The following is a 22722-nucleotide window of genomic DNA, read 5'->3' as shown; positions in this document are numbered from 1 at the left end:
TTGTCTTTGTGTAGGCGTCTGGGTGTGTATGTACGCGCGTGTTTGTGTGTGTAGGCGTTCATGTGTGTAGGCATGCGTGTGTGTATGTATGCGTGTATATATAGGATATGGGCGCAACCTGGAGACTGTTTTCTCTCAGCATCGTGAGGCCGGTCGACGGTGGTGCTGCAGAGGGAGGCGGGGGGGGGAATCAACACAGTCAAGGACAGTCAAGTAAGAACAATAAGCAATGTGATTGCTCAATAAAGCGAATGAATCAACCTGAGGTCATCCAGGTGTTCGTTTATAGTGAGGGGAAGGGGACTGAACAGTGGCTCAGATCCTGGCTCATCACAGTCAGGTCCTGATACTCCTTCAGAAAAAATACAAACTCTGACGACAAAATGTTTACTGAATTAAAGAAGAGGTAAATAATTATCTGAAGGTGAAATTATTATACTTGATGGTTGTCATAGCTAACTATGTCAAAAAAAAAGAAGGAAGAAAAGATTTATCAAATCTTAACACTCACACACACAGTTGGCAGTCATTCGTGGCAGAAGGTTTTTATTGCAGTTTGCTTTGGTGTTAAGTATTTGATTCAGAAATTAAGCAAGTTTTCCCAAAGGTTTTCTATTTCACAATTTCACAAACAATGAGCTCATTCGTATTCGCAATCTTAACGAATGACGAATTTTCTGTCTTCGAAGCATTTATCATAATATGATAAATGATTCATATTTAGAAAATAACTAAACAAAAACGTATATTTTATTTTTTATTGAAGAGTAACTATAATCTGACAAAACATCTTAGCACTTTACATCACCAACAGTAGGTTCAGTTGTGACATTGCCATCCTTATCCACACACCAGCACTCGTCTCTCTCGCATTGCTTAGGCCTGTAATAACCTTCCTTTGTGCAGGCAGGAACGTATTCATCTCCTGGAAGGGGTGAAAAAGAAAATATTGTAAAGAATTGTTGCAAAAAACCACGAACATAAAATTTTTCGACGAACTTCGACTAGTGCATGTATTTGAAAAATATTCCGGTATTTGTGTTGTAGCGCATTGTAAAATCATTTACAAATTTAGAGGAGCCACTCGGTGGCATAAACGGTAGAGAACAAGTTTCCCGAGTCATGGACCCGGATTCGAATTCTGGTCAGGGAGTGGATGATTTTGATCGATGCAGCACTTCATGTTCCAGAACTAGTGGATCGGAATCTGATTTAAGCTGTGGGTTTTCTTATAATCCCTTAGTGCTTGGTCTGTTAAACTAAAAAAGCGCACAAGATGGTTATTGGATTACAAAGTATCAAGGTAACGATAACCATAGTTCAGCTCTAGATTTAGTTGAAATGTTACACTTGGCATGACAGACATCGTCAGCAGAAGCGGTGAGAGTTGCATCCTTTTAAACTCACAGAAAAATCAGATTTTAAAGAGCAGTCGAGTTTGAATTTTTCATTTAAGGTAGTGAGAAGCAAAGGGATGTGAGTGCAAAATTAAACATTTGGAGATAACAAGTAGAAGTGTTTGGTGGACCTCTCCTCTGTTTTTGGGCAAGAGATAATACTGGTATCCCTGGTAGGTACAGCTTGATTTATAAAAATTCTCAATGAAAGCGTACCTAGGACCGGAACTTTAAACGCGTTTTACTCAAAATTTGCAACTGTTCACTTGCATCCCTTTGCTTTCCACTGCTTCATTTGTGTCATAGAAATCGTCAGTAGTAGCGGTGAGAGTGGGATCATTTTAAACTCCACCGCTTAAAAAATTAAGCGGTGGAGAAAGACATGCGACTCCATTTTGATCAGTTAAAATCTGGAAGAAGAGAATAAAAAAAAAAGAAAAGAAAATATTAATTTGAATATTTGGCATCTTGAATTCAAATTATGTTTTTTCGCAATCACGAGCGTGTGTGTGTATGAATGCGCGTGTGTGTTTGTGTAGGCGCATGTGTGTGGGTGCGTGTGTGTGTGTATGTATGCATGTGTGTGCGTGCTGTGTATGCAGTGCTGTGTGTGTACGCGCGTGTGTGTGTCGGCGTTCGTATGTGTGTGCGTCTGTAGGCATATGTGTTTGTGTCTGTGTGCAGACATGAGTGTGTATGTGTATGTCTGTGTGTGTAGGAGTGTGTGTTTGTGTCTGTGCGCAGGCATGAGTGTGTGTATGTGTGTGTATGCGTGTGTGTGTAGGATATGGACGCAACCAGGAGACGGTTTTCGCAAGAGGAGCAGCACCGCGAGGCCGGTCGACGTGACGGTGGTGCTGGCAGAGGGTGCTGGCGGGAAAATAAAATGATAGATATTCAAAACAGTCAAATGAGAACAATAAGCAATCGTGATTGCTCAAAAAGTCAATAACAAAGATAAGTTTAAGATTTCGGACCTGCAGTCTTGGCGTCATCCCTGGCCCTAACGCACTCGCAAGCCTTAATGCTCTTGCTGGGGGTGTTGATGTTCTCTCCGTTCCTTCTGTAACAGACACACCAGTCAACGTTCGTGAAGCATTGCAGAGCAGCGTAGTCACCATTCTCCTCACACTCGGGCACCAAGTGCAACAAACTTTCGGTGGTCACGGTGGCATTCAGACGACGTTCACGATCCTCCTCGCATGCTGATTTCTCTGCGAAGAAATGGCAATTTTCAATCAAGTGAGCAAGTGATGTTTTGAGATACTTTAAACCCGGGTTGCGGAGTCGGAAGGAAAATGACCGACTCCGACTCCTTTACCCAAAATCAGTCTGACTCCGACTCTGCAAGCACCGAAAGAGTTGCGAACTTTGCGGGAAAATGATGGAATCCAACTCTTTGAAATTTGAACCTTCGACTCCCTATTCCGACTCCGAATCCTTTGCCCTAAAATACGTCCGACTCCGGCTCTACAACGCAGCCCTGCTTTAAACCAGTCGTGCCCAATCTTTTTTCAACCGAGGACCGAAACTCATATTAAAATGCTTCTCGTGGGGAAGAACAAAAATTTGTAAAATAACTTTTTTTCAAATTTCAGTGATGAAGAGGCTCCGTTGAAGCTTTGAAATAGCCATTTCCTGTATTTTCTTGACAGTTTGTGCTGTGTTCCCGTCTTTGTGGTGTCCCGTGTTTGAAGTGATGTGCATTTCCATGCGATTTTTCTGAAATTCGAAACTTTCTATTTACTTTCTTTTGATTTCAAGCGAAATTTTTACAGCACCCCAAATGTGGAATAAAAAAGAAGCTTTTACACTTTTTTTCCAATTCAAATAGCTGAAATTACATACAAATAAATTTGATCTAACACTTTTTTTTTTATAAGGGCTAAAATCATGCAACCTTAACATGCCAAAAAAACTTGGTGAGCCAAATTTTATTAATTTTTTCGTCGTTACGGAAGAAAGCTGAAAAACGTTTTTGGTTTTCACAGACTGTGTGAGTAAACAAAACAAAACATTGCGGCAGGGGAAAAGGAAATAAGTAAAGCCATAAGTTTTGCTCTTAATAATTGAGTCAACCAACATCATAAGGTTGAAAATAACTCTAATCTTTAAAGCGTAATAAAAAGGTAGAATAATGGACAAACAATTCTGCTTGATGCGAAAAAACTACTTAATTCTGAGTAGGGAAAATGGACCGGTGAACACACATACTGACGTCACAAACAAAAAGTAGACGTTTTTGGAAGGCAACGGTTTCGTCTTCGTTACATCATAAGAATCTCAAAACAGTCTTTAAAATGATAAGAAAACATAAACGAATTTATCTATTGATCTCAGATACTCAATTCACTTAATAGTGACCGATTAGTGCAACGGAACAACCGTTATCTTCGTTGGAGGAGGAGAATCAACGACGGGAATGTAGACGGAATGTCACAACAGGAATTTGTCAGGAATATATATTGCACTAAAAAAATCGTTTTAAACTTCATTGAACCCATACGATAAGAAATATGTCAAAATTAGTGGCGAGGGAGGGGGGGGGGGGAGGAATATAATGTTCCGTGAAGGAATGTATTTCAACATAGATGAAACTGATATTGTTAACTAGTATTCTGTTTGGGCTTGATCAGATTCAGTGGGTTTGAGTTTCTTTCCCAAGAGAAGACCCTTTTCAACCAATTTTTATTTGTGCATTACAGTAGACCCTCGTTTTACGCGGGTTTATTTTACGCGGTTTAAGATTTGACACCTTTATTTTATTTTATGCGGATGAGTTTCGGTTTTGCGCGGATGCAGCAATGCAAACAAATAAAATTTTTCCCTCTTTCAAAACCCAAACTTTTAAAGGTTGCAGATTACACGTAATAAACTGCATTTTAGCGTGCTAATAACCGAACTTGGGCCCCTATAGACATTTTATGCGATTGGTTCCAGAGCTCTTTCCAGAAGTAAAGTTATTAAACTCACACAGTTCATAACTCACTGGAAGAAGAGCTTTTAGGAGTGACAAAGAATGCCAAAACCAACGAGGATACCGACTTCGGTGACACACAACCAAATCGTTCACATTGAAATTTTTGAGCCATTCCTAGACAATAGAAATGATCTTTCTGATTTGATAGTGAAGGAAGATTCTATCACGGAAATGACGCAAGTGATCATCTATGCGTTAATGCTCTGCAAAGAATTAGAGAGAAAAATTCTTAATGACTGCAAAAAGACTATCATAGTCAGCTCTTCTTTATAAACAGAACACGAAATTAGTTTATATTTCTTTATGCATGTTGTGCATAAAAATTGATATAAGTACACATTAAACTTATTATACAATTAGTCATCACTAGAATGAAGTTTTTTTTAAATTTACGGAACCTAACCCCTATTTTAACACTACTATTAGTAAAGTAAGAAAAACAACGTTAAAAATAGCACAAATTTTGGCAAATTTGTGCTATTTTTAACGTTGTTTTTCTTACTTTACTGTTCAGCACAAAGGTATTTATTTATCCTACTACTATTAGGTTTCAATTTACGTGGTTTCGATTTACGTGGCATTTCAATGGAATGTAACCCCCCCCCCCTCCACGTAACACTGGTGTCTGTTACTGAGGGTTGGACCTTTTTTCGAAATTGAGCAAATAAAAATAGAATGAACTAATTCATAGGATCCAGAAGCAGCCATTCCGAGAGCGATGTCTTAAGCCCCATTGTGTGCGATCTGCGACCAAAGCCGACGAGAGGGCATGGCAGTCAAGTCGGAAACTAGGGGCCCGTTTCTTGGATAGTGCCCACTTCAGAATTGAAGTAGTATAAATTGGATTAGTTTTTTGGGGTGAGGCGGCCCTTCGCCCGAACTGACAAAAGGCCCACTCTCGGCGGCCCTGTCTGTGACTGGTGACGTTACCCTATTACTCAATCTTCAAACACAATTAAATTCCAGCATAATCAATGCAATTTTGTATACTTTTTGATAGTTAATCGCGTACCCCTTACAGATTTTCGCGTACCTCATGGACTACGCGTATCACCGGTAGAGAACATCTGTCTTATAACACGATTCGTATTCAGCGGCTACTTGATTATTGCACAAACCCTTGTTGGTCTTTAACCTCTCTAGCGACCCGTCTTACTCTTATCGAATCTCCCTTAAGCTTGAAAACATACGGCACCAGAGATAAATTTTTCCCAAGCAAAGAGCAAATGTTAAAGTTAAGTAGCACAAGTGCTGAAAGATATCTGAATATTTACAGACGATAAATTCCGCACAGATCTTTTTTAGTCGAAAATGTTATCGCAATATTTCGGGAAATCATTTCCGGAAAAATATTTCTCATTTTATGTCATGATTGAGGAGAAAACACTTGAACATCAGATATTTTGAAAAATACACGCATTTTCTAAATCCTGAACTACGTCTAACTAAATAAACAAGTTTTGCGTAAAATTTCATTTCTGAGTAAGTCTATCAAAGATATTTTACGCAAATGCTGATTGTAAACTTAGATTAGTAAGAAACATGAAATTGAGAATGTTGTTATCATTAAATTTGATACTAATAAGCTGTTTTACGATGCATTAAGATCCCGATAATGAGTATTAATTCAAGTTCTATAGAAACTATTGAATAAAAATTATAGTGTTCTGTTTCACAAAACACTTTTCTTTCAAACGCAAAATATTATGATTTCAGATTGGGTTTTTTAGTTCTCTTTCCAGTCAATTCAAGTGGATTCAATATTATTCTTTTTATAGGTATTTTCTTGAAAATAAATTTTGAAGGTGCAGTTTAAAAAATGCCGATAGAGGGCGCTTTATACTTTGGACTAACGAACAACTATATTTACCGCTATTTTTGAATCTTATTGGACTTTTTCTAATGCTTGGACTTGAATTTTCAGCTCAAAATCAAAATCATTGAGCGTGATTAAGTAGCAAAAACTGAACTGTCTTCAAAGGTTGAAGTACACTTTGTCACAAAAAAATGTATGCATCAAGAATAATTTGAGCTGCAACCAGCAAACTCAGCAGGAATGTAGTCTGGCAAAAGATGATTTAAATTTCGTCGCCAGTGATGAAAGGGTAACCGCGCCATGCGCATACAAGATGAGCAGAGAGATACGATTGAAAGTGAAAGCTTGTGTAAAAGGGCACTTCAAACGAAACTGTCGAGTTGTATAAGGACGTTATTGTGGCTATGACGAACTTTAAGAGGCATTCAAACAAATGCTGGACTTTTTAAAAGGACGTACAGTAGGTTTTAGAGAAACAGGTTGTTTACACGCGTAGCTGCTACCACACGGTCGGAGCGATATGGTAGTAGCTTAAAATAAATGAATAACTCCATTGCGGTCGGTTAAGGCATTCTAGAAACAGAACTGAGCGCGAAGATCGCATATTGTAAGAACGACCACTTGTATCAACAAGGTCGTTAACATTAGTTCAATGCCGTTTAACACCTTCAAAGAAACTGATGGTACCAAGAAAAACAATCCTGAGTACACTGAGAGACGTTGGTATCTTGAACCGGCGTCCATTGTGATGGATTGGATTTTCACTGCACTTGATTAGCTGGGTCGTGAAAATAAGGAGGAATGTTACCTTCAACGATGAATCCCGATTTAGTCCCAGTGGTCACAGGTAATCTATTTCATTCCATATCACGCCGTGTTTTGTCTTGCGTAGCTGCTAGAGGAGGCTATGTAACTTTCGGTTTTGTAACCTTTATTGTGTCATAACTTCTTAATAAAACGATTTTTGATCTGAATTTGTTATCATTTTCTTATCTTGTGATAGGCCACATCCATTTTAAGTTGCATGAAGATCGCTCGTTTCCTTCTGCGTTAATGTTTTTTTTTTTTTTTTTGTGACAGAGTGTATTTTAACCTTTGAAGACAGTTCAGTTTGCGTAATGATTCTGATTTTGAGCTGAAAATTTAAGTTTAAGTCCAAGCATTAGAAAAAATCCAATGAGATTCAAAAATAGCGGTAAAAAATAGTTGTTCGTTACTCCAGAGGCTAAAGCGCCCTTTATCAGCATTTTTAAAACTACCTCTGCAAAATTTATTTTCAAGAAAATACTGATAAAAAGAATAATTTTAGCGAAAACCGCAAACGAATTGACCAATTTTTCCGTTATTTTTATGATCATTTGAAATTTTGGGCACTAAACTTTAATGACGCCTATCTCCTTCGGAAGACGTTTGGGACCCTTATTTTTGTTATTTTACTGTTTTTCCTGATATGTACTATCACTCCTTAAAGTTTTGCCCAAGAGTTCTGAAACATCCTGTATGTATGTGTTTTTTTTTTTTTTTCGAAATGAAAAATACTCACCTCTGTCTTCATCAGCAAAGGCAACAGCACTCAAGAAGAGCTGTAGAAGAAATCAAAGCAGAAACATTGAGTGTATTGAAACTGAATAATTAAATAAATAAAATCTAAGCAACTCGTGAAGCAACATTTGAAACATGTGTAGCTCATCAGTATTATTTCTCGTTCGGGACGAAGTGTAAAGCTTAAGAAATATCTTGCATTTCATATCGTATATCAAATCCTAATTGCTGACTACAAGCATACAAGCATGTAAAGTTTGACGACGAAGATATGGCGGGCGAAAGCAATCAAGTCACGCTTTCTCTCTGATCCTACCTATTACAAAATGAAGTGGTCCGTTTCCATTTTGAGTTCATTTACAACGACATCCCGGTGATGACATCCTCATTTTGTAGTTTCGCCCTAGTTACGGGCTCATCAGTCTGGAATAGTCATTAACCGATCTGGAGGTATACTGTCAAGCATTGAAGCTGAGTTTACTTACACACTAGTAGCTAAAATTAATATAGCACACTATAGAGAACCCTTAAGCAATGCTGCTGTTGTTGCTGCAACCTCAACTGTTTTTAGCCCTTGTTTAAGGGCGGTAACTTAGTTTGTATAATTGTTGATTGATTGAAAAATTCAACACAATGAACGAAAATACATATTTTTTTATCAAAAATATTCCCCACTTTCATTAATTTTAAATCCACACATAAAAAAAAAAGGATAGAAAAATTTGTTTTTGAGATCAGTATTTTTTCTTACGTCTGCTTTTGATATCCTTTTGCCAGTACAGAAAAATTTCATCTGATTAGTTGAAATTACCTTTATGTAATAACATAATGAAATATTTAATCATAAGAAATAAAATTACTTTTTAAGAAAATATACGAATTCACCACGTCGAAAGAAAACAAACAAATAACACCTAGCATTTAATCCATGGCGTTCATTTGAATTTGACGTCTTGAATTCAAAGTTATGTTTTTCGCAATCACGAATCGCGGCCCTACTCGTTGTGTTTATTTTTTCTAAAAATGCAATGGAATGAAAATGGTGAAGAAATTTGCTCCCATCATATTATGACTGTGATTTTCTAGATTAGTGAACACGAGGCGATTTAAAAAAAAAAAAAAAAAACGAGCACCACATGACTTTTTTTTACTCCAATTTAATGTCATTTTCTCATTATTGGCAATTTTAATGTGATTCAATAGAGTACTCTCTAAATATCACCAACAGTGGCCAAATTAAAACCAAACTTTAAAAAAAAAGAAAAAAGAAATAAAAATCGCCAAATTTGTCGCCAATTGGCCAAAAAACTTGGCGACTAAAACACTGGCGATATATCGCCAAGTGTCCGCTAAATTATAACACCACTTGAGTTTACATCGAAATTAACAAAGATTTCCCCCCAAAAAGGGGCAAAATAACCCCTGGGGAGCATCCGAATGCAACCAAAAAGAGAGGCACAACTAGACCCCACTAGGAGTCTAAGTATCAAATTTCAACTTTCTAGGACATTCCGTTCTTGAGATATGCGACATACACACTGTCAAAAATGAAACGCTCAATTTTGACGATTCGGCTATCCTCGAGCACTATTTCGTTATTTTCGACTATCCTTTCGTCACCGAATCACGTGATATTTGACGAAACCAGAAATCTCAAATTTTTGACGAAATTATTTCGTCCCAATTTCGTCATATTGCAGTGCATTCTGGGAATTTTCGTTTCAGTCTTGTACTTGCTCGTTAAATTGTCTTACGGAAATTATCCTACAGGATTCATAAAAAAGGTTAGTATTTATTGAAATTTTTATGTGCAATGTGCCTTCTTTTATGTATTGTTAGATTTTTGTTTAGTGTTGTGTTTATTGTTGTATTTAAAACACATTAAAATTGAAAACGAACGGTTCGATTAGGTTTAGAATTATGTGTGCTGTTAACTTTGAGTCACCTCCACGTTAGGCTTAGCTAGCGTTATTTTTTTTTTATTTGAAAAAGAGAATATTGGTTTGTTGACATTTATTTCCAAAAACGTACTTCCTTTATTTCGTTAAAAAAATTACAAACATGACTATAGAATTTGTACGAATATAAACTTACAAAAAAAAAAAAAAAAAACACACTCCACCGTAGCTAAACTAACACAGATGATATACAGCGCTTTTATAAATGGCATAGAACTTTGAAGCTTTTAATTTCAACGTGGAATATATTGCATGGTTATGTGTTTTCATTCTTCTCCATGAATTTTACAAAAATAATTCTGTTAAACGAAGTGTATTTTTTAGTTTAATGGTCCAAATTTGTTTCATTCCGCATTTTTATTTTCTTAAAAAAAATACTATGTACCAATCCCCCAGTAAGTATTGATATTTTTTCTTCTTCCACTCTACATTTAACGTTTTTTTCAATATAATAATTTATACAGTAGTTCCCAAAAGTGTTCGCAAACTTATCATTTTCAATGAAATATTGCTATACCCATTAGTAAAAATTAATATTTTGGAATGGGTAAACAATATTACAAAACTTCATGAAATATTTAAGTAGCAAAATAAAATTGATTTTGAAGAAATTAATAATCAAAAAGTATCAAGAACTTTAAAACACAAAAGTGTTCGTAGAAAATATTTTAAAATAATTGTTTAGCAATCTTTGAATAAAATCGATGAAACTCGAGGAAAACAAGAAGTTCTGTCTAGAACTAGACGAGCCTACTTTCCCGTATACCCATACTACTTTCTAGTACCTGATCAATAATCTCAAAAATAGCTAAAATCGCAAATTTTTTCAAACATATTTTTAAAATACTTTAAGCTGATTTCTAGGAATAAAATATTACTCACTCATCTAAAAAAAATTAGATGCGTAAAAAAAAATAAATAAAAAATAAAAAAATAAATAAAACCCGAACAAATAAAATCGAAGCAACTTTTAAACAAAGCAGCTAATACACTTTTTTCCATAAAAAAAATCTTTAACAGCTTTCAAAACGAAAGAATAATAATTGAAATTAATAAGCTCATTAAAATGAATACATGATATCAAAAAAAAAAAAAAAAAAAATCGTTTCTTTTTCCCTTGTTGCCAAAAACATTATTTTAAATGAATTAATGCACTTACCAAAACAAAAACAAAAACAAAAAAAAAACAAAAAAAAAACAATAAAATGTACACTTACAGAAATAATTTTCTTTGTCAAAAAAAAAAAAAAAAAATAAATAAAATCGTCTGCGCATATCTTAATGTAGATGTAATAAATGACTTCGAGTTTATTCGCCAAAAACTGAGTACCTAAATTGTAACTTTAGCGTAAAAATAAAAACAAGTCATATCGACAATAATTAATTCATAGTTAAAACCATAGCTGCGGAGTCGGATTCGGAGTCAATCTCATTTTGAGATAAAAGAAGCGGAGTCGACTATTTAAGAATCGGAGTCAGTCATTTGTCATCCGTGTATAAATTTTTTGCGAAAACTACGAAGTCAGAGTCGAAGTCGGGGAATCGGAGTCGGATTAATTGTCGGGCACAGGAGTCGGAGTCGGAGTCAAGTGCCCCTAAATTCTCGTAGTCGAAGTCTGGAATTTGGCGTCAAGAGTTATTTAGAACAAAATTTGTTTGAAGTAAATCCGCCTTCAAGTGCGGAGTCATCATTGACTTTCAGTTTCCCCGTAGGCGCTATTGTTAAAGGATTTGAACTGTTCAAAATTGAACGGAAAATTGTTCAAATCAAAAAGATATTTTATGTACAAGTTTTTCATCAAAATCTTTTTGCTACAAAGCTTGTTTGAAGCAAATTCGCCTCACAGTTCGGAATTGCCTTGAATTTCCCCGTAGGCGCTAATATTAAGTTTTTTTGAACTGTTCAAAATAGAACAAAAAATAATTCAAATCAAAAAGTGAAATTTGGGAACGAGGTGTCCTTGCCGAGATCTTTCGAACAAAAAAAAGTCTTTTCGAATCGGACTATTCATTCAAAAGTTATTAGGGGGGGACAGACAGACAGACCGACAGACAGACCGACAGACCGACAGACAGACCGACAGACATTTTTCCCCATCTCAATACCCTACTTTCCAAATTTTAATTTTTCAATATTTATTTAATTATTTTATTTATTTTTGACTTTTTTTTGTTTTTCGGGATATTTTTAAGATGCATTAAGCCTTCTTTCATGCTTTTTTCTTCTTTCTCTGACTTTTACTGGGAAAGTAGGCTAAAAAAAAGCGCTTGATGCAATAAAAAATAAATGCAAACCGTTTATATCAGCTTTTGGATCCGAAATGTTACCGTCTTTTATTTTGTTAAGCTCGTAGACAAGACTTTTAAATGCTTATCCCATGTTGTTTATATAATCTCTTTCCCTGCAGCAGATGTTTCTAGCAATAAGTGCTTATCTTCATTATTTGTGGAGCCCTTTTTTTTTTTACTTGCATAAAACATGAAGTAAAGTAAATATCAATTTAATACAAATCATTTTAAGATAGAGAAAATATTAATTTCCATAAAGAACTCTATCTTTGTGCTTGATATTTCAGCAGAATATTTTCAATATTTTTTAAAAAAATTTCCGCAAATTAAAATAAATTATTGAAAGTAGAGTTTTAATGTTTAACCTCGATTTAAAAAGAAAAGATAGCATAGCAGCATGTTTGAAAATTGTAATAACAACAATAAGCATTTTTTGTTTATTTTCCCACTTCATACACTAAATTTATAGGTTTTTCTATGTCAATTTGTGTTACATGATTTGTCATAATTATGAATTTTTCCATTATACATAGTTTCTACAGCTAAAATAAATGCAGCATTAATTTTAGTGCCATATTTGCCGCCTGAAGGTATTGTCAACAAAAAGTGAGAAATCCCGGTCTACATTAAATCAGACTAAGAAGCATTTTATAGATGAACTTCCAATAAATCCAAATTTTTTGTTGGAGCTGTGATTTTGCTGGATACAAAGTAAAATGTCTGAAAATTTAACCGAACTTCAATTGAAAAATTGAAAGGATAATGAAAATATATAAAAAATTAAAAGGATAATGAAAATATATGAAAAATTAAAAGGATAATGAAAATATATGATAAGAAGTAACAAGCTTTGCTTGTTTGCACCACACTGGTCCCTATTTTCATTATAAATCTTTGGAAAAAAAATCCATTGATATCAGTCAATTAGTTCTCAAGACACAAACAAACAAGGAAATGCACTTTGTTATTGGGTTTCCCCTATCTTTGGCAGCTCTTCTCATTTGGCGTTTTTTTTTTTATTTACTGCGTGAAAATTGCATATTTTAAAAATCAAATATGCTTAGTTAAAAGGTGATACTCCCTTCGTCTCCGTCCCAAACTAGTAAGTAGAGCTACGTTTGAATATTTTTGTACTAGTGATCGATTCTCATGATTTTATGATTTTGTTCGAATATTTTTTAAAGATTTCAAGGTACTATACTATCAATTAAAAACTTTACTTGGCAAGCATTCCCTCTTAAAATCATTACCAGCTGAGTTTAAAAATCCGAAGTACACACGCCCTTAAGCTACGCCCCATTTTGTAAGTACTCTACCCCCAGTATAGCAGAAAAATCAGTTTTTTTCCCTACTAAATCCCTATCCATCAGCTAGAAGGTAGCTCTATGTAATTATTAGTTAACTTATGAAATGGAGCTTGGCTTCGAGTGTTGGAGCCCTGGGTTTTTGACTCGAATTTGATAATGGTTTAAGGAGGTAAAGCTCGGTAAGTAAATGTTGTTTATTGATAACATAGCACAATAAAATCTCTGGAAAAAGTGCAAATAAAATCATAATCACCAGTTTCAGTACTACTTAATTCATAAGTACTTTATTGGAACTAATTTGAGTAGGGGGAGAGAGTACTTCAGAAAACATTCGTGAAGAAAACGGAACACGAAAATCGAAAAAAAAAAAAGAAAAACGGTGTATTTTGGTTATCGGTTAAAATAAAAAATAAATAAAAAAAAAAATCACAGATCAACAATTTTCGCACTTTTGATTTTTTTATAGCTCAAAAAAATGAAAATTCACGACTTGATGTGCAAAAGAATTAACTCGTTTAATGGCTAAATAATGCTGATTCTCGATAAATTGAAGAAACTCTAATTCTAGAATATTATTCAGAAATTAATTTCAGAAACTAACTGAGAGTCTATCTGCCTAAATAAAAATTTTGTTCATCCGCTGTAAAAATAACTCATTCTTGCAATCTGCTTGAAAAAAAGCTGTCAGCATTGAAATCATCATATATTTTGAAAAATATGAAAATTAAATCATACGCTTTTCAAAGTCACAAGCGAATCGTAGCTTTTTAACTTAAGGGAAAAAAAAAAAAAAAAAACTCAGATTTTGAAAGATATCGTGAAAACATGTTTTATTTCAGAAATAAACTGATGAATTCAATCGTAAAACTTTCCTCGAAATAGAAAAAAGATCCATGTGCATGAGGGCATACACCTATGGACTTAAACCTTTACTTATTATGTTATATATTCTCTTTCTAAAACTTTTTTTAGGATGGATCCAACATCACGGAGATAATTGGAACAAGGACAGACGAAGACTTTTTCATAATTATAACAATATTGTAAATGTTCGTATATTATACATTGATTTCATGTTACACATGTTTGGAAATAAAAATAAAAACTTAGGGGTGAAAAGCAAAGGTATATTTTTATAATTATTTAACAAACATTACACTAAATTAATTTTACCGAAAGATTTATTTCACATCTGCATTTTTTTAAGATTTATATTTTCAAATACCTTTTGCAATTTTGGCAGAGAATTGTTTTCAAAGTATAAAGTATGAAATGCATGCAATAATAAAATTCCTGTATTAAAAATCAGGAATTTTATTATTGCATGCATTTCATGTGGCCAAATAAACATTCTACATACAAGCAAAATTAATAAAACAAATAATTAATTAGAAAAAGAAAAAGGTAAGCTTTTTCTTAAGATTATCTAATTTTATTTTCTGTATCTAATTTTAGAACAAATATGTACTAACTTAAAGTTGTCCAATTTATTGTACTTTTTCTTTGAAATTTGTGGTATAAGTTGGATAAAAATCTTTTTTTTTTTCTGGAATTTTTCATGCGATGCAATGAAGAAACTTCTCAGCAATTTTCTCCCGAGCATATATCGATCTAACTGTGCATAAAAGTGGCACATGATTTATTTTTCCAGAACCCAATGTCTGCTGAGGAAGTAGCACTTTTATATTCCCAGTAGGGGCAGGGCGATGTAGGAATTTCAACATCGTGATGCATCGCCGTCCTTACATCGCGATGTAGCGATGTAGTTCAAACAGTTTGAAATATTCTTTCCGCTTTAGGGGCACCCCCCCTCCCCAATTAGGGGAGTTTTCCTTACAAAAATCCAGGCTTTTGTCAGATCTTTTTCTAATTTGGCACATAGGTTCTTTAATCACATGGGGTAGTACCCCATATGAATACTACCCCATGGGAAACTATCCTATGTGGATTTCCAGCATCAAAGGATATCTGGGCCGAATCTGGAAAAGATCCGACGAAAACTGGATTTTAATAAGGAAAACTCCTATGGGGTTTGCCACACATAGCGGGGCGAAAACTACACTATGAGAATGCCGAAACATCAAAAGACAAATGTACCAAATTTAGAACAGATCAGACAAAAACTGGGTTTTTTTAAGACCCCCCCCCCCACCCCATACACACATGTGGTTTCCCACTCCTTAGCGGGTGGAAGAGGGGAATTTCCGAGCGTCAAAGGATATCTGTGACAATTTTGGAAAAGGCATGATAAAACTGGTTTTTTGTAAGAAAACCCCTCATTTGGTGGTTGTCCCCCATAGCGGGGCGAAAACCACCCTATGAGAATTCCTGAGCATCAATGAACGAACCTCTATGCCAAATTTTGGAAAGATCCGACAAAAAATAAATTTTTTTTCAAGGAAACCCCATCGGGGTTGCCCCTCCCCCCACCCATACATTGACGAAAGCTAACCTCCGTGAATTCCTGAGCATCAAAGAACCTCTATGGCAAATTTAGAAAATATCGGAAATTTTTTTTTATATAAGGAGAACCCCCAATGCGGTGTTGCTCCCCCCCCCCATCATGGAGGGTTGAAAACTACCATGTGTGAATTCCCGAGCATCAGAGGACCTCTGTTCCAAATTTGGAAAAGATATGATAAAAACTGTTTTTCTATAAGAACTTCTCCCGTATGGGGGTTGCCCCCCACAGCGGAAAGAAAACCACCCTATCAGAATTCCTGAGCATTAAATAACGAAACTCTGCCAAATTCGGAAAGATCCAACAAAAACTGGATTTTTTGTAGGAAAACTACCATAGGGGTTGCCCTCCCCCCCATAGAAGACCGAAAACTACCCTGCGTGAATCCCCGTGCATCAAAGAGCCTATGTGTCAAATTTTGGAAAGATCTGACAAAAATTGGATTTTTTCAAAGATCCCCCCCCCTCCTAGCCCCCCTTACCTTATAAAGTTATGAAAACTACCCTGCATGATTCTTGATCATCTAAGAACCTCTGTGGCAAATTTAAAAAAGATCGGACAAAAACTTTTTTTTAAATACGGAGAACCCCCAATGTGGGGTTGTCTGTCCCCTCCCACCCCCCACATAGAGGGACATAAACGACCTTGTGTGAATTCCCGAGCCTCCAATAACGAACCTCTGTGCCAAATTTGGAAAATATCCGACAAAAATTAGATTTTTTGAAGGAAAACCCCCATTATGGGGGGGGGGGGGTTGATTAGATATCATGAGGAGTTTAATCTGCAATGATTTGTTTTACCTTTTTTAAGAAGTTGTTTGTTTGCATTTTTACATAAATAAAAATTCGCTTGACATTTTATGTGCCTCTTTTTTTTAAACAATTACTTGTCTTTTTTTTTGATGGGGGGGGGGGAGGGGGCTGCAGGCCCGTTGTTTCAATTTTTTCCCAAATATGACAAAGAGTCTGTACTCAATAAAAATTTTACAGAAATCGAACTAAAACAACGGCCAGTCATGTATAAAAACATGAATGTTCAAAAATCAAGACGGGAGAGGGGGGGGGGGGGCAATTGACCCCCTGACCTCGTAAATGACGGGCCTGTGAAAGTGACTATACGTAATAAAGTGGGAAACTACAGTGGTAAGATTCTGAAGTTAGGATTTGATCACACGCACACGAATCTTATAAAATACAGTCGAACCTCGTTATAACGAACTTAAAGGGACCATTAAAATCGATTATTATAAAAAGTTGGTTCTCTTTATCCAAAAAACAATAAGACAAAGATTGCAAAAAAGTTCATTTCAGCAGTTATTTGTTTTAAGCGTGTTCGAATTAACGAGGTTCGACTGTATTCTCAAAAAAAAAAAAAATAATGTGCTCAAAGAAAAAAAAAAGAAATAAATTTTCTTAAAAATTTACGAAATTAAAGTCCTCATTTATGACGAAATTAATTTGACGAAACTAATGCTCTCAAAACTACGAAAATTATTGTTAATTTGACGAAACTAGAATGAAGAAATATTTCGTTACATTTGACGAAATTCGCATCCTCAAACCACGAACAAAAGCAGTTTCTTCAATTTGACGAAATGTTCGCTCGGAGCATATCCCTGGAAGTCGTTTCGTCAAAAACGAAGAAAATTTCGTTAAATTTGAAAGTCCATTTCTGAGAGTGCATACACACATACATACGCACATACATACGTACATACAGACGTCACGAGAAAACTCGATGTAATTAACTCGAGGATCGTCGAAATTCATATTTCGGGTGTTTGTACGTTCCTAGGCATCTATTCACGCGTGGTCGGGTTGAAAAATAAACTCAACATTCATTGGGTGGTGAGCAAAATAGAAAATAAGGCCGATTTTTGAGTGAAATTTTTTTCGGGAATACAATACTTCCTTTTTTGTAATAGGAAGTAGAAATGAAGAATAGGATGAGGTAAAAAAAAATCATGGTTATAATAGTCCATTTGTACCTAGACACTTATCATAAAGATTATATTTACAGCTAATACCGTTATGGTATTTTTATTCCTTATCAATCTTGATCTGGAAATTTTGTATTTAGTTGAAGTTTTGTTATTTAAGTTCATCTATATAGGTGATTTTCCTGAAAGAAAATGTGATTTTAAAAGTTAAAAAAAAAACTTCTTTAGAGAAAAATATGCTTGAGTTAAGAGATGTGTGTGTGTGTGGGGGGGGGGAGATAATGAACGCAAACCGCGCATTTTGAGCAATTATGATTTGCTCATTGTCTCCTCACTTGATTATAGTTAATCTTCCTTTGATTTTTAAGATTATCATGACAACAAGAATAAAACTTTGGTCAAAAAAAAAAAAAAAAAAAAAAAAAAAAAAAACTCTGCAATAATTGATTTTGCTATTTTTATGAGAAAAGGATACAATACAATCATTATATTACTGCATTTTTTTTTAAATTGAAAATTTTATAACATGTAAATGAAAGTAGTATTAAAGTTTCGTAATTCTTAAAACAGTATCACCCCTATTTGATGATTGTCAGACTGGAAAAAGTTATCGTCAAACCAAGGTTATCGTTAAACCGAGGAGCATTGTACATTCAATGCAGTTAAATCCGGACCAGTGAAATGTACCACTAAATTGAGGAAATCGTTAAATCGGGATCGTTAAATCGAAGTTATACTAATGCCTCAAGGAGTTGGAGGGAATTTTTTTTTCAAATGCAGTACCTTTATTTGCAACAAATCCGTGACTAAAGGGATCACAGTACCTTTCAAACATTTTTTTAATTTAAGTAAATTTTATATTTCTTTGAAACCATAACATGCATACTAATTTCTTAATCAATAATTTATTTTCAGAATTTAAAAATATTGCCTATTTTTTTTAATTCAAAAAATTGAAAAAAATTTAAATATTTTGAAATTCCTAATTTTTTTTTAAATTTTTGCACTAGTTAAATTTTTTTTTTGCTAAGCGATCACTATAATCATCTCTAAAAATCTGTGCATTCATTTGCTTATGAGTTTATTAGAAAATTTTCTGTGATTAATTATGTAAAAAATCAAAGTTTTTTTTTTTAATTGGTTTTTAAAGGTTAACAAGCTCTAAACATTTGAGTAATTTATAAAATGCTTATCCAATGCACAGTTTTGTCAAATATGTTATCCCAATTGCAAAAAGTATTACTTTAAAGCTGTATGTTTAATAGAAAAAAACTCTTAGGGATTCTAATGACATGAAAACACAAAATGACCATCATGGAGAAAAAGCAGTTTAAAGTTTTTCTTTTGCATAAGAACACATAGCGAGCATGGCCTAAAACCACTCATAACTTTTTAAATATTTGAACTAAAGCAATGAAACTTTTTCCCTGTGTTCAGAATAGTTTTTAGTTTTGAAATAAGCAATAAATTTTTTTTGATTGTTTCATCATTTTTGAGGTACTGTAACCCCTTAAAACTGTATTTTTATTCACACTTAAAGAAATTTCCTTTTTCTATACAAAGATGTTTTATATCGCTTCAAATCAGTAACAATTTACAAAAAGGGTAGATTAGTGTTAAAGTATTCGCTTATTTATTTATCATAAGTTCTAGTAATATAATGGCCACGACCACTGTGATTTAATAATTTCATGCACGAAACGGTTCTGTTTTTAATGCGTTTTATCATGAAAATTATAAACTCTTTTTTCATTCAAAATTCATTTCTGTAATATGTAGTATTGCAAAAACTGATTTTTAAAAGGAATAAAATTGAATTCGATAATGTTTTATTCAACAACAGGAAGATGTCTGAAAATAGATTGAATTTACGTTTACATTGCAATTCAATTTTAGGGGTGATTCATATCTAAGACAATCGATCGTGTTCGATTCGATCGAATTCTATCGACCAGTAGGGAAGTCAAAAATTTCCTTCTCCCTAACCCAGAAGGTAATTTCTCGCTGCGCTACTGGTAGACAGAATCTGATCAAATCAAACAGGATCGATTATGTTACAGATGAATAAGCCCCTAATTACATAATAAATGTGAACAATTTCGAATACTTTTCCATGTAATAAATCACAGATAAGCATATCATTTAAATGGTTTTCGTTTAAATTATCAATTAATAACTCATCCAACAAAAGTTTTCGAAATAAATTTTGCTGAAAAGAACTTCCTGTCAGAAAAAAAAGTATATAGTTTTTATTTCTATGTTATTTTATAAAATCGCGATAAAAGAAAAATAGATATTTGAAACTCACCACAAGAAATGCAACAGTTTTGAACATGGTGATATCTAAATAAAAAATAGTTTGAATGAATAACATATCTATATAGTATAGGCATATTTTCATATTAATTAATGCTATTTTTTCATTCGATTATTTTTTATTTTTAGAAATCAATTAAATTGGCACAAAAGGTCATTAATGCATATTGTACCTCACCTAAATAAGTTACATTATCATTTCTATCCTTTCAAAATCAAGCTTTATTTCGAATTCTCACTTCTTTCTGGTAGTCCACTGCTCTTTGAAATAAATTCACTAGTTCTTTTAAAAAGTATAACGGTGGTATAAATTAAATTATTGCAAATAAACTTACCTTCCTTTAGACATAAGAGGAGAATCGCTCCCAGATATATAAAAATACTTCATCTTACACTCATTATTAAAATAATAATAATAATAAAAAAAAAATAATAATTGTAATGGCAATCGCAAAACTAGCAGACAGAAGTTACGCGTTTATGGAATAGCATAATCTTATAATGTTGAAGGCATATTGAAAGAACAAATCGAATTAAGTTTCAGTTAATGCAGTTAAATTTATCAATTCGAAATTATCACCTTCAACATTAAAGCGAATGTTATTCATCAAAAACATAGCTTCTATCGGTCAGCCCCACGACAGTAATTTTTTTTTCGTTAAAAAATATATTATTCCCCCGGGTGGGCTAAAACCATCAAACTTTCAGCCAATAACAAACGTTCTGGGGCCATTCCACGGAAAACGGTAATTATGTCTCGTACGTGACGCCTCATATATTTCATGATGATAAACTTTTTATTGTTTAACAAATTACAAACGAATTTGTGATTCCTTAAGCAAAAGATTTCGTCATTACTTTTTAAAATAATTACTTTTTAATGAAACGTAGAAACCGTCACATACGGGACAAAGTGAATACTTTTTCGTGGAATGGTATTATGCATATTTTTTTTCAACGGTTTATAATTCCTTTACATTGGAACCTTTGCTCTCAAAATCTACAAGTTATTTTAACATTAATATATTAATGGAGCAAAAATATTAACTAATTTTTAAGCAAGTTACAAGAGGTTGATTTTCGATGTCCCGCACTCGACGTATAAAAATGAATTAAATTTTAAGTAACAAAATTGTTTAATAAAAATATAATTGTGTCAGAAGTATCTTTGTATCAAATGTAAAGATTAAAACATTTGCTTACCTCTGTTTAATTAAAATATTAAGGTATATGACAAAATACTAATGAACTGTGTATTTTTGTCCTGAACGTGACGGTGGAATGACCCGCTAGTCAATTGCGCCACGGAAGCTTTGCAACATTTGAATTGTTAAACGAGTTCATAAACAAAGCTCTGCGTATGAGCGTCAAGGCAGTATGTAGAAAATTTTTAAAATGTTATTTATTTATTTTTTTTCCAGTTCACTCCGGCCACCAACGTCCCATGAGAAGCATAGCTTCAAAAATTCCTCAAGGAAGAATGAACTATGTGTGTTAACAGCCAATAAATGGCGACTTAGTTTTAAGGACTAATGTCTTTTTTCGATCATTCATTTGATGAATTTTACTAAACGTTTAAAATACCATCATTGTTTTAAAAACCTAAAGTTTCATTTCCTGAATGTCTATTTATCCATCTTAATAAATATTTGCAAGCATCCAATGCAATTGCAAAAAATAATACATTGGTTTCTGTTTGTATGTTTTGAACTTTTTATGAATCAACTGAAAACTATCATTACAAATTATCGTATCTTACATTTGGTTTTCAGTTAGTTTTTTTAATCTGTTTCGTAATACATTTTTTAAAATAACGTTTTTAATATTAGTTAAAGACAACAAGCAAATTAAACAAGTATATAAAAACCATTTTCTGAAATGATCCTACATAATTTCGTTAAGCCAAATTTTTATAAAACGTATTTCTTTGTGTACAATAAATATTTATGATAAAATATAGTTAATGCTTTTAAGAATCTAAGTTTTATTTTTTGATTATTAATTTTCTACAATTATATCTTAAAATTAGTTTATTTAAACAATTTCATAAATTCGCGAAAAATGAGTGTGACAAATCTATTGAAACGTGTTAAAGTCTCTTTCTCTTTCTTTATTTTATTTTTTAAAAAATAAAGAAAGATCGTATTTTCTTACAGATTCACTCAATCATTTCACATGAAGAACAAATTAAGGATTGATAAAAATTAATGTGCTTTATAAACAAATTTGTTTTTAGGAATGATTGTGACTTCATCTTATTCATATTTTCAGGGCAAAAGTAATTTTAATTGCTATAAAAGAGAAAAAAGTAATCCTTTTCAGCGTAACTGCACAAAAATCGGTTCACATTGTTGATTATTCACTGTTATACTATGCTATGGCTGGTCAACCACAAAAGATTGGGTTGTGTAAGGTAGCTTTTAGAATTGAAAAAACAAAAAAGGAAACAAATACCTAACTAAAATACAATTAGTTTTGAATGTCTAACTAGCAATATAGGAATTAATGAAATTTAATGCGTTTTTAGAAGAAAAGTTGGTCCAATAATGTTGGTGAGTCCATCCAATAGTGGACATTTTTTTTCTGAACATGCAAGCACAAAAATAAGTTCTCATTACATATTTTTGGCCTTTTATCGGTTTGTGACTGGGACACTCACAGAAACACAGCGTGCTCTTTTTTCCATAAAATACAACAAAAGAAAACTCCACAAATAT

General features: G+C 33.5%; 1 protein-coding gene across 1 annotated transcript; it reads right to left on the bottom strand.

Moving 5' to 3' along the window:
• Window positions 1–744: 744 nt before the first annotated feature.
• Window positions 745–20073, bottom strand: LOC129225561 (U24-ctenitoxin-Pn1a-like). Its single transcript, XM_054860006.1, has 4 exons — window positions 19998–20073; window positions 7737–7776; window positions 2375–2611; window positions 745–925 (listed from the first exon to the last, which is right to left on the bottom strand). Exons 1-4 carry the CDS (start codon window positions 20061–20063, stop codon window positions 792–794), a joined length of 477 nt encoding a protein of 158 aa, XP_054715981.1. The 5' UTR covers window positions 20064–20073; the 3' UTR covers window positions 745–791.
• Window positions 20074–22722: the final 2649 nt, after the last annotated feature.

This window comes from Uloborus diversus, chromosome 7 (assembly GCF_026930045.1).
Source record: "Uloborus diversus isolate 005 chromosome 7, Udiv.v.3.1, whole genome shotgun sequence".
NCBI lineage: Eukaryota > Metazoa > Arthropoda > Arachnida > Araneae > Uloboridae > Uloborus > Uloborus diversus.
Note: the sequence above shows the minus strand (reverse complement) of the source record. Positions and strands in the feature narration are given on the sequence as shown.